This window comes from Thamnophis sirtalis, unplaced genomic scaffold (assembly GCF_051295495.1).
Source record: "Thamnophis sirtalis isolate CommonGarterSnake01/CBP01778 unplaced genomic scaffold, rThaSir2_p1.2 scaffold_3, whole genome shotgun sequence".
Lineage (NCBI taxonomy): Eukaryota > Metazoa > Chordata > Lepidosauria > Squamata > Natricidae > Thamnophis > Thamnophis sirtalis.
In genome coordinates, this window is record NW_028261383.1 from 33733765 (window position 1) to 33746252 (window position 12488).

The 12488-nt window shown below is 39.4% G+C and overlaps 1 protein-coding gene across 1 annotated transcript; it reads left to right on the top strand.

Annotated features, from left to right (window-relative positions):
- The first annotated feature begins 4268 nt into the window (after positions 1-4268).
- LOC148047888 (olfactory receptor 2G3-like) lies at positions 4269-5207 on the top strand. The gene has a single exon (XM_087707800.1). It carries the CDS (start codon positions 4269-4271, stop codon positions 5205-5207), a length of 939 nt encoding a protein of 312 aa, XP_087563926.1.
- The last annotated feature ends 7281 nt before the right edge of the window (positions 5208-12488 follow it).

Here is a 12488-nt window from a genome sequence, read left to right on the forward strand (position 1 = left end):
AAAAATTAATTGTTTTTAGGGAATATTTCTTTTATTCATTGTTTTCAGAAAATGTTTTTTAATTGTTTTTAGGGAATTTTTTTATTTATTGTTTTAGGAAATTTTTATTTATTTATTATTTTCAGAAAATGTTAATTACAGGAAATGTTATTGCTTTTTGGAAATGTTTTATTTGTGATGCAATATGTTGCTTTTAAGTATGCAGGTTGGTGCATTGTTTTAGAGATTTTGTGTGTTTCTGTTGTGAATTCAGTCTCCGTTTTGTGTACTTATTTTATTCTTATTTAAGTAGTAAGTGTAAATAATAAAGTAGTAAATAATATTTAAGTAGTAAGTGTAAATAATAAAGTAGTAAATAATATTTAAGTAGTAAATAATAAATTTCCTTTTTTATATCTTCTTTTTGTAGATCATTCATTGGGGCAAAGAATTCCGTGACATTGACTTGGCCACTCCCACCCAGTCACATGACTGCCAAGCCACTCCCACAAAGCAGGCCACACCCACTGAATAGGTAGTAAAAAAGTTTGAAACCCACCACTGCTGGATATAGATGCCCTGATCCTCTCATGATTGGTCTAGATTGGGTGTGATGGCCTAAGACTATTAGAAGTTCTATCTGGAATCACATATAGTTATGTATGTACAACATTAATAAAAACAGAAGCAAACACTTTAATTGTTTGTGTGTGTGTTTCTCTCTGTCGGTTTCTGTGTGTATTTTTAGGCCATCATCCTTACCTGGCATTGTGCTGTAAAGGCTGCACATAAATTTGTTGCATCATATATTTCTTGCACTATTTGAAATTATTATTACACTATTTGAAATTTACTACTTTCTTTGCTAATCCAAACTTTTGCCATCACTTCCTCTCACTCCTGCATCTTTGCTACTGTCACTTTTTTGACACACACACCCTCCCTCTATCCTTCCTGGGTGAGCCTTTGCAAATGGTTTCAAAGGCTTTTGATGGACTCTGGAGAGAAGTGTCTTAATTGCCAATAATTTTTCATCTTGAGACCTGGTGTGTTGGGATTCAATGACAACTTTATAGCAATTTTCACTAAATGGTGAGAAATAGGCCAGGAATAGTCCTCCCTTTCTTCCCTCCTTCCCAGAAAATGCCTATGAAATCTATCATTCTACTCCATTTCTTGCCTTTTAAGATTGATTATTGTGTGTCTGCATGAACTCTAAATATTTTGGAACACCTGGATAAGCCAAAATGCCTGTCTGAAGAAGGTGAGCTGAGAAGAGTTGGGTGGAGGGAGACTTGGACTTCTCTCTTTTCCATCTCTTTGGATTCCTAACACACACATACACACACACACAAACACACCAACCAGCTGCTGTCTCTCCACTGTAATTTATCTCCCTTTTCCTTTAAACAGAAAAATGCATTCATCTTTGCATTTAGCTTTCTTTCCCTACAGGCTCAAGTGTAAAATTGTTCTGAAATTATTGCTGCAATGTTATCTCCATTTGCTTCCCTGTTACACATTTATATGTGAAGTAAGTGAATGTTGATCAGGAAATATATTGTAACCTAGGTTTTCATTGATTAGAACTGACTTCAGCAAAGGTGAGCCTAAGCTACAGTAAATCTAAATAGTTATAAATGTGGATCATTGTCTACTAGCTGCTGATCCAAATTGTCAACATGATTTTTGAATTTGTTCATTGTACAAAATTATTTTTGTGGGCGTATTTCTTTAGAAGCAGTAACATTTGTGCTAGTAATAAGGAACATGTTAATTTGATTTGTATGTTAATATAAAACTGGGCAATTTACAATTCCAAACTTATATGCAAAATGGAATGCAGCTAAATAATAAAATCCATACACTGTGATGTGGTTTCTACTCAAGCATATAGATAGATAGATAGATAGATAGATAGATAGATAGATAGATAGATAGAGAGAGAGAGAGAGAGAGAGAGAGAGAGAGAGAGAGAGAGAGAGAGATAGAGATAGAGATATATAAATACATACACACACATACACACAGAGAGAGAGAGGGGGGGGGGGGGAGAGAACAATACACAGATATCATTTTTAAGGGATTTGTGTATAAAAATTTATATTTCAAAAATCTGCATAGTGAAAAGTATTATATTGTGTAAAACCTTGTACATAGGAAATGTACCCAAATATATATATGCTAAGAAATATTCATATTAAAATGGGTCCATTTTTTATTTCAAAAATTATACATTAATGTCAAAAGAGAAAAGGACACTCCAAAAAGTTAATTACAATGTAATCACAATCAAATCATTCTTATCATACATATAATTCCTTCCTAATTAATATATCTTCGGTGTTTCCCAACATATGAACAAATTGCCTAAAATCATCTACCTGGCTTCTGTTATTTTGTTTAAGGGTTGGTGAGGGAATGTATATGTAATTACTAAATAATTCCCCTTCATGGATTACTGCCTAGTCATGGCGAAGGGCCTTATGTAGCTCAATGAAGGTATGAGCTATGCTGTGCAGGGCCACCCAAGACGAACATTTATAGCAGAGAGCTCTGACAAAACGTGATCCACTGGAGAAGGAAATGGCAACCTACTCCAGGATCTTTGCCATGAAAATCCTATGGACAGCAGTATCCATGGGCTCGCGGACAAGACTTCGCAGCTAACAACAACAACACTAAATAAGCATGAAATCAGTAAGATTTTTTAAGGGTAAACATTCCCCTCGTACATATGTGCTAGTCGTTTTTGATTCTAGGGGGTGTTGCTCATCTCCATTTCAAAGCTGAAGAGCCAGCACTGTCTAAAGACATCTCTGTGGTCATGTGGCAGCATGACTAAACACCGAAGGTGCATGGAACGCTGTTAGCTTCCCACCAAAGTGGTCCCTGTTTTTCTACTTGCATCTTTACATGCTTTCAAACTGCTAGGTTGGCAGAAGGTGGGACAAGTAACAGAGCCATGTGCAATGCCATCTCCAAACAGATACAACTATATCTTAATTATGTGGGGTTTCTTTATGTGGAAAAATAAGATTTTATTAGCTGTGTCCATGTGTTTGTTGTCAAATCTCTCCCTCCCCCCGCCTCTCTCTTCCAGGTCAACTCACTTGGAGGAATGGATACGATGTACAAGGGATTTGAACTCCTGAACTGAAGGTGAGATATGAATGTAAATGTATAAAGAGTGTAAAGAGAGGTTTGTTAGACATTGGACAGGCAAGGGCGTTGAATAGACAAGAGAAAAGGGCGGGGTGGGGGGGGAGACTGGAGTGTTGTTGCATTTCTCCTTTCTTACATACTAAATTTTGCTGCAGTTTTCTGTCTTTCCCTAGCCAAAACATTGGACCCTACCCATTCTGGCACTGGAAAAAGGATTCTGGCAGGCTGCTGGCACTGTTTGATGTTCATTGACTTTTCATTGTGTCATGCCACCCAATTTTCTGTAGCCAGATTAAGGTTTTCTGCCTGTAATATTCAGTTTGCACAGAGTAGGATTCTGTTTTACATTCACAAATATAATATGCGTTTTGGGATTAATGGAGGTATAAGAGTTGCTGAGGGTCTTTGAAAATGGCTACCTAACTGGACAAGGATTAGGGGGGCAGGTTTTGTATCATTAGAAAAGAAAGGCAATGTACATACTGGAAAATCCTGATATGAAAAGGGAAATCTTAGCACTTCCCTAACTACATCCTTTGTGTAGCTCTGTGGTTAGAGACACTGAGATTGTCAGCTGGAAAGCTGACAGTCGAGGTCTGAGACCAAGCACTGTGTAATGGGTTGAACTCCCATCCTTGTCCCAGCTCCTGCTCACCTAGCAGTTCAAAAGAATGCAAATGCAAATAGATGAAGCAGGTTCCACTTCGGTGGGAAGGTGACAGCATTCTGTGCAGAGCTGATATTCTGCCGGTTTGCCCCAGTTCAGGCAAACTGTTAGTGGCAGCCGAGGGAGGCTCCGCCCACCTGCCCAGACGTCACCATGGGCACTCTGCACATGCACAGAAGTGCTGTGCGCGAGCAAAGCAAATGCGCACATGTGTGCTCCCAGTTCCGAACTGGCAGCAAAAGTAAGAAAAAACCATTACTGATTATGATATCTTTTGTGGGGTTAATGGAGGTATAAGTGTTGCTAAGGATCTTTGACAGTGGCTACCTAACTGGCACCTGTATTCAAACAGCACTTCAAGTATGGGAATCAGTTGATCATGATGGATTCAGTCAGTTGTTTGAACCGAATTCCTTCTCTGTGTCATTACTTGTTCTAGTGTGCAGAGACAGTGAACATGGAAACCTCATGGGAAAATAGTAACCAAAGCTATGAAGGAGAATTCATCTTGCTGGGAGTGGGAGACAGGCCACGCTTGGAGATGTTGCTGTTTGTCTTAATCCTGGCATTCTACTTGATGAGCCTCTTCGGCAACACAACCATCATTGTGGTGTCGAGACTAGATCCAGGGCTCCATACCCCCATGTATTTCTTCCTCAGCAACCTTTCCTTCCTTGACATCTGCTTCACCACCATCATTGGGCCACAGATGCTGGTCAATTTCTGGAGAGCAAGAAAGACCATCCCTTACGGTGCCTGTGTGGCTGAGTTGTACATCGGTGTTGCTCTGGGCTCCGTGGAGTGTATTTTGTTGTCTGTCATGGCCTATGATCGCTATGCCGCCATCTGTCATCCACTGCACTACACTACCACTATGAGCCACTCTCGGTGTATCACCATGGCTGCTGTCTCCTGGATCAGTGGCTTCAGCCATTCACTAATTCATACAGTGATGAGTCTTAGGCTTCCACTGTGTGGGCAAAATCGAGTGGATCATTTTTATTGTGAGCTTCCTGCCTTTCTTAAATTGGCTTGTGTTGACACTTTACTTAATGAGGCTTTGGTGCTTTCTAGCAGTGTGGTGTTGCTTATAGTACCAGTTAGTCTCATCACGGTCTCTTATGGCTATATAGCAACTGCAGTGCTGAGAATCCGCTCAGCTGAGGCCAGGAAGAGGGCCTTCAACACCTGTTCCTCCCATTTGATAGTGGTCTGGTTCTTCTTCAGCACAGCCATCTTCAGTTTAATGAAGCCTCGGGCTACTTCCTCCAGTGTTGAAGTCAAGCTGGTTTCCTTTTTCTATGTCTTTGTCACCACCATGCTTAACCCATTGATCTACAGTCTAAGGAACAAAGAGGTTCATAAAGCTCTCGAAAAACTAATAAAGAAGAAATAAACACACAATTCAAAGGTGGATTTGAACATTCAACAGAAATACTCTTTATCTGTTATTCTTCCAGCAGTTTTGAGTGCACCTCTCTTTCTCTTTATTCCTAATAAAATTGTATCATATCTAGATACCATAGCACTACACAAGACTGTAAATTAAAGAGTATATAAGTCCCCAAACTGACTTTAAGAACTTACTTTCTGAAATCTACTTAGCTTATTGTGGACAACACACTTCCATCTTTTATCAACTAAGTCTCTTGATATCTCACACATTTGGATCCCATGTAATTTCTAGATTTTTATAAAATGATCCATGATAGGATGCATATTTTTGTGCTTAGCAACCAAACATCTATAAGATACTCCCAACAGTGTTCAAGAAGTACAATCTTTGTTGCCCAGTGTAAGCAATTAATGAAAAAAGTAAAAGTAGCAATAAAATATAAAAAAATCTACATCAATAGATATATTGTATATATTATTAAAATGCTCAGGAGAGTATTCGTTCACCTGCCTTTACTAGCATATGAACTTACTGTGACATCCCATTCCTAATCCATAGGGTTCAATATGATGTCGGTCCACCCTTTGCAACTATAACAGCTTCAACTCTTCTGGGAAGGCTGTCCACAAGGTTTAGGAGTGTGTTTATGGGAATTTTTTACCATTCTTCCAGAAGCGCATTTGTGAGGTCACACACTGATGTTGGACAAGTTTACGTGGCCTACCATTTCATGGCTGAGTTGCTGTCATTCCCAAACACTTCCACAATCTTATAATACAGCTGACAGTTGACTGTGAAATATTTAGAAGCGAGGAAATTTCACGACTGAATTTGTTGCACAGGTGGCATCCTATCACAGTTCCACGCTGGAATTCACTGAGCTCCTGAGAGCGACCCATTCTTTCACAAATGTTTGTAAAAACAGTCTGCATGCCTAGGTACTTGATTTTATACACCTGTGGCCATGGAAGTGATTGGAACACTTGATTCTGATTATTTGGATGGATGAGAAAATACTTTTGGTAATATAGTGTATCTTTGTCTGGTATTACAAGACAATAAAGAGAACACTAATTATAGTTCACTGGAGGCAGCACCCCAAATTTATAGGGTTACTAATGAGAAGACCTGTTTGTAGATACTGATTTGGAAATGAGTTCCACCCTGCTACTAATGGGGTGGCCAAAACAACCAACTTGATGGTGGAACAGTATCTACACTGCTGTCAGGGTTCAAAATAACATCCAAAATTAAATCAGAGTCCAAGGCAAAGTATTGTTCAAAGTTCTAATTTATTGAGAGAGCCATGTTGGCACATCTGGGGAAACCCGAATCTGAAAGCTTCTTGGTTTTACCCACCCAATTGAAAGTTCAAGATCTTGCCCCCACACCCACCAGTCCATCATGTGGTCCAATCTATCACTGCCACGTTGGCATTTCCATCCATCCAGTTGCAGTCAGGTGCAGAGGTACCCAGACAAAGGATGACCTTGGCAATCTAAAAGGAATTTTATTTTGGTTACATCACATCCTACTCCTTACTATCCCCCCCTTGTTTCCCCACTACAGAAACAGCACAGTAGATAGAGGTGTGGTAGGCCAAAGATCCAAAAGGAACCTGGTTGCCGGCCTGACAGCTGCTATGTTAAGTACCAGCAGACTGACTGGGGCAATTCATTGAGATGGAATACAACACCATGCATAGCAGTACTTGGTTTACGCCAGTGGTGGGTTTCAAAAATTGTTCGAACCTACTCTGTGGGTGTGGCCTCTTTTGTGGGAGTGGCTTGCCACCCATGTGACCAGATGGGAGTGGCTTGCCGCCCATGTGACCGGATATGAAGATGCTGATGACACTTGTCAGAACCACCTTAAATTACCTCACACACAGCACTGGCATGCATAAGAATATGATGTAAACTTGTTTTTTAAAAGGCATCTTTGGTTTGTGTTAAAACAACTTCAACACACGCAATGTTCTGATTGCACCACAAACGCAGTAGTCATCCTTACCTTTCACAGAGGCACTGAGTTTTATAAATATGAGCATGATAATGTAGAACAATCATATCCAAGGACCAGTGGTGGGTTTCAAAAAAATTTGGAACCTCTTCTGTAGGTGTGGCCTGCTTTCTGGGTCCACTGGTGGAACCTCTTCTAATTGGTTCGGTAGATTTGACGAACCGGTTCTACCGAATAGGTGCGAACTGGTAGGAACCCACCTCTGGTTTACGCCCTTCCAAATCATTACGGGAACTGAATTTGTCCTGATATCTGAGTGTCCTCGAGAAGTCCCTGCAGACAAAGGACTGCGTGACTGGATGGCAAGCATGTAGCTGGTGTGGAAGAATACCAAGCAGGCCTTGCAAAACTCGGCAGAAGCCTATAAAGTTCAAGCTGATAAGAAATGTAGGTCCAGGTCCCATTTAAAGTAGGGGAGCAAGAGTACCTATCCACAAAATAGCTTAGGCTCAAAGTACCCAATAGGAAGTTAGGCCTAAAGTTTCTAGGGCCCTCCCCAATTGTACGGGTTATCAATCCTGTTACAGTGGAGCTCAAAGTGCCCCCGCTTCTTGGTAACAACCACCCAGTGTGCCACAGTAGCCTTTTATGTCCAGTGAGAACAGCAACCATACAGGGGGTCCAAAACAGGTGCCTCTTCCCATCCCGGTTGGTGGGGACTTGTGGGTGGGGACCACCAGATGGCCCAGGGCTGCCATTTGTGTTTCCGGAACATGACAGTGCCAATATTTGGAATACAATTTGTGGTAATAGAATGTAGACTGGATGTAGACATGCAATTGAAAATATGAATGTAGAACAAAAACACGATAGAACCACCTATAGACAACTTCTTATCTCAGAAAGAGGGGTGATGGAACTAAAATCTTTAGAGGTACTTAAAGAAGAGAAGGTAGTTCAAACGTGGTTTCAGTATGGTCAACTACAGGCTAGGTGGAAAACAGATAAAAAAATTGGCTTTGTAAAAGTTGAGGATAATTTGTTTAAACAAATAAGAGATCAAAGCTCAATGCATATAAAGAGGATATATAATGTATTAGTACAGATGGATTCTGAAACGGAACTGATTAAGGATTGTATGATAAAATGGGCTCAGAATATCAAGGAACCAATAATGCTTGAAACATGGGAAAGAATCTGGGTAAGAAATGTGAAATTTACACAAGCACAAAACTTGAGAGAAAATTTTTATAAGATGTTTTATAGATGGCACCTAGATCCTAAAAAGCTTGCCTCTATGTATCCAAATGTTCAACCTAAATGTTGGAGATGTGGTTCTTGTGATGCTACATATTTTCATATATGGTGGACATGTCGTAATGTCAAGGCATTTTGGATAAAAATATGGTGGATCCTGCAAAAAACATCTTTAAAAGAAGGATAAAATTTACCCCCCAGTTGTTTTTACTGGGTATATGTATTGATTTTGCAGCAGCAGAGACTAATTTGGTTCTGTATTTAATAACGGCAGCAAGACTCTTGGTGGCGCAGTATTGGAAGAAGAAAGATTTACCTACAATTCAAGAATGGACTTTGAAAGTTATGAACTTAGCCGAAATGGCCAAAATCTCAGCATATCTTAAAGAACATTCAAACGAGAGATATAAACGAGACTGGAAAAAATGGATTGATTACATAAAAAGTAAATATGGGACTAAGAAACTCCAGATAGCTTATGCTTAGTATCAGTAATAATTTAAATTGTTTAAAATTTGGGTAACAGTAAGAAGCTGAGTTCAATGTAGAGATATTTTAGACTGTGATTGTTCAAAAGTTATACCACGTATGGTCTTTGGGAAGTCGGGGAGAGGGAAGGGAGGTGGGGATTTAGGGGGAGGGGGGAGGGGGGAAATACAATATGTGTTAAATTCCATGATTGTATTTGTATACTGTGGCTTTTCAATGTTAGTGCGAAAATAGAACAAACCGAATATACTGGAAGGTAATAGATACCGAAGGAAGGAGTCGAGTGAAAGAAGAAGGAGGGTGGAGAGGGTGAGAGAGAGGAGGAGGAGAAGGGAGGGAGGGAATGGAGAGGGAGTGATAGGGTTAAGGTTAGAAAGAAGGGGAGGGGAAGTAGGCGTAGAGGGGTGTGTGAGAAGGAAGAATGAAAGTTGGAGGGGGTTGAAAGAGGGTGTATGGTAGGCCAAGGTGGTATACTGGGTTTGTATTGTAGAGGGCATTTTCTATATAAGTGAGGGCCGTGTTTATTATTCAATGTTATATGCCCTGATTAAGCACAGTGAATATGTGATTGTATAGAATGAAAACATAATAAAATATATAAAGAGAAAAAAAAAATAAAAAAAATAAAAAAACAAGAATGTAGACTGGATGGAAAGTCCATAAGAGGACAAAAAATGCCCCATTCCCGTCAGGTTTGGTCTAGGTTGGGTGTGGTGTAAGGTGACCAGACGTCCCGCTTTTGGTGGGACAGTCACGATTTTACACAATTTGCCCCGCGTCCCGCGTCGTTGTTAAAAAGTCCTGATTTTTCATTTTTGCCGCATTACAGCTCACTCGCTCCCCCGCCCATCCGCACTAAGCCAGCCCAGCCTGCCGCTCACTGATTGGCTGGAATCCAGCCAATCAGTGAGCGGGCTGGGTGTGAAGCATTTAAATTTAAAAGCTTCGCGCTGCTTGAGTCTGACCTCCATTTCGCCTTTGCCTTCCAGGAGCTTGCTGCTTCCCCATCAGGTAAGCAACTAAGCCCCAGCAGTGGGACTCAGGAGGTTTCTAGTGGGCAGCGGCAGCCTAGCTTTTGCAAGGGAAGGCCTTCTGGTGGGCGGTGGCAGCCTAGCTTTCGTAAGGGAAGGCCTTTCCTTGCAAAGGTCTTCCCTAGTGAAGCCGTGGGCTAACAGTAACTGCTGTGGCCTAGCTTTCACAAGGGAAGGCCTTCCCTTGCGAAGGCCTTCCCTAGCCTAGCCGCGGGCTGGCAGTAACCGCCGCGGCCTAGCTTTCCCAAAAACTGTGGGCTTGCGGTGAAGGCAGCCTAGCTTTTCCCCCAGCCCCCCCCTCTCCAGACCTGCTTAGTGACCCTAGCCTTGTTGTCCCTCCACAGTCCAGTCCAGTGTCTTACCTGTTCCTGCTGCCTCTCTGCCTGCCTGCTCCCTGTTGCTTCCATCCATCACTGCAAGGATCCATCGCATCGGAGTTCTGCTGATTCTGCTGCTGATAAGTGACCCGGGTTTTTTTCTTTTATTTTTTTTAATGTATTTTAAAATAATATTTTATTTATTGTGCACAGGATTTTTTAAAATAGTTTTATTCTGTGTGAATTCTTTTTTTAAATTGTCTTAGACTATTTAAAAAAGATTCTATCCAAAATAAATTAAAATAAACCATTTTTAAAAATGCTATATTGTGCATAGAATTTTTTAAAATGCTTTATTTTAATTTATTTTGGATAGAATCTTTTTTTAAATAGTCTAAGACAATTTTAAAAAAGAATCCACACATAATAAATTGAAGTAAAACATTTCAAACTATTCCACACAGAATAAATTGAAGTAAAACTATTTTAAAAAGTCTATGCACATTGCATTTTAAAGTATTGAGCATAGAATTTTTAAAAATAGTTTTACTTCAATTTATTCTGTGTGGAATAGTTTGAAATGGTTACAGTGTAAATTATTGCTGGTGTAATACTTGACAATGGTTTTTAAGGACTTCTTTTATTTATAGAATATCTTTTTTAATTATTTTGGGGGGAATTTTATTTTTTAATTGTTTATAAAATATATTTACTACAAGAATTGTTCCTTTTTGCAAATGTTTTCTTTGTGATGCAATATGTTCAGATCAGGTTTATGTGTCTCAAAGTGGCTGCTATTCTATGGGCAGGCCAGGTTGGTGCAAGGCAGCTTTGCCAGATTTAGTGTGTTTCACCCTCATTGAATTTTATATCGTATAAAATCGTATAATTTTAATTTTTTTACATTATTAACATAATGAGTAAGAAAAGAGAATGCAAATTCAACGATGATATAAGAAGTGAATTTCCTTTTCTTAAAAAAACCAAAAGCGATCACATGGTAAAATGTGAGAAATGTAATGGTGAATTTTCTATTTCGCACGGCAGGAAGAATGATATTTCAAAACACTTGGACTCACAGAAACATAAAAGATATTTAGATACTGCTGCATCTTCCTCCAAAATACAGGAATTTTTTCGGAAAACAACTTATGGAGATGAAGAAAAGAAATTAGCATTAGCAGAAGGACTTATGCCTTTTCATGCTATTAATCACAATCATTCCTTCAGATCTATGGACTGTACATCACAAGTTGTCAAAAAGTTATTCAACAAAAAAATTGCCTGTGCTAGAACCAATGTTCCCTCTAATTTTTTTTCAGTGTGAGCAGAAAAGTATAGTGTTTGAGCGGCATATTTTCATGCCTGAGCACCTGAATTTTTTTCACAGATGTCACCGAAGACAACAACGAAATCAGTGTTATTTGAAACTCAAAGTTATGTTTATTCAAGATACCCGCTTAATTAAAAGTGTTATATAATATCAGTATCACTTAACAACGGTCCTGCTTAGCAACCAAGATGTTGGCTCAGAAACTCTCGCATTGAAGCACGCAAGTCTTAAAGCTGTCAAGTTACAAGACCTTTGCACCCCTAACCCTTTAGGGAAAAAAAACTCAGGGGTCTTCAAACCTGACAGCTTTAAGCCTTGTGGACTTCAACTCCCAGAATTTCTCCTCCAGTCATGTTGCAGCAACGTCATCTGCGTGGATCTGCTCCATCTTCGGTTTTTTTCACAGGAGGCAGGGCTGCTGCTGAAGATGCCAACGAGCCCCCACCGCCACTAGAATATGCATTTGTTTAGCATGACATAGAATAGTCTTTCAACCAGAAGTATGGAATAAAAGAGAGACTGATAAATATTAAAAAAAATAAAACCAAAAAGCAGCTATTTATTTGAGTTCTAGATAAACATTTAGTTCAGATTTAATAGTGTTTCAGAGATGTGGCTGTCAGCTATTTGTGTATGTATGTTATTATTATGGAAGGTTAGATGAGATTTCACCAACATTATTCACCCCTGATTAATGCATTCATTCTAATAATCAAGTCTGACTCTGAATTACAAATCTATGTCTGAAGAATCTGGGTTAAGTTTTGGATTGGAAATTTGGGGAACATGAAAGTTTATGCATAATTTTTGAAATTTTTTCATTGGGTCTTAATAATGATTTTATTCATTTGGGATTTGGGGGTCTTTTTTCATAGGTTTAACACAGCTTTAA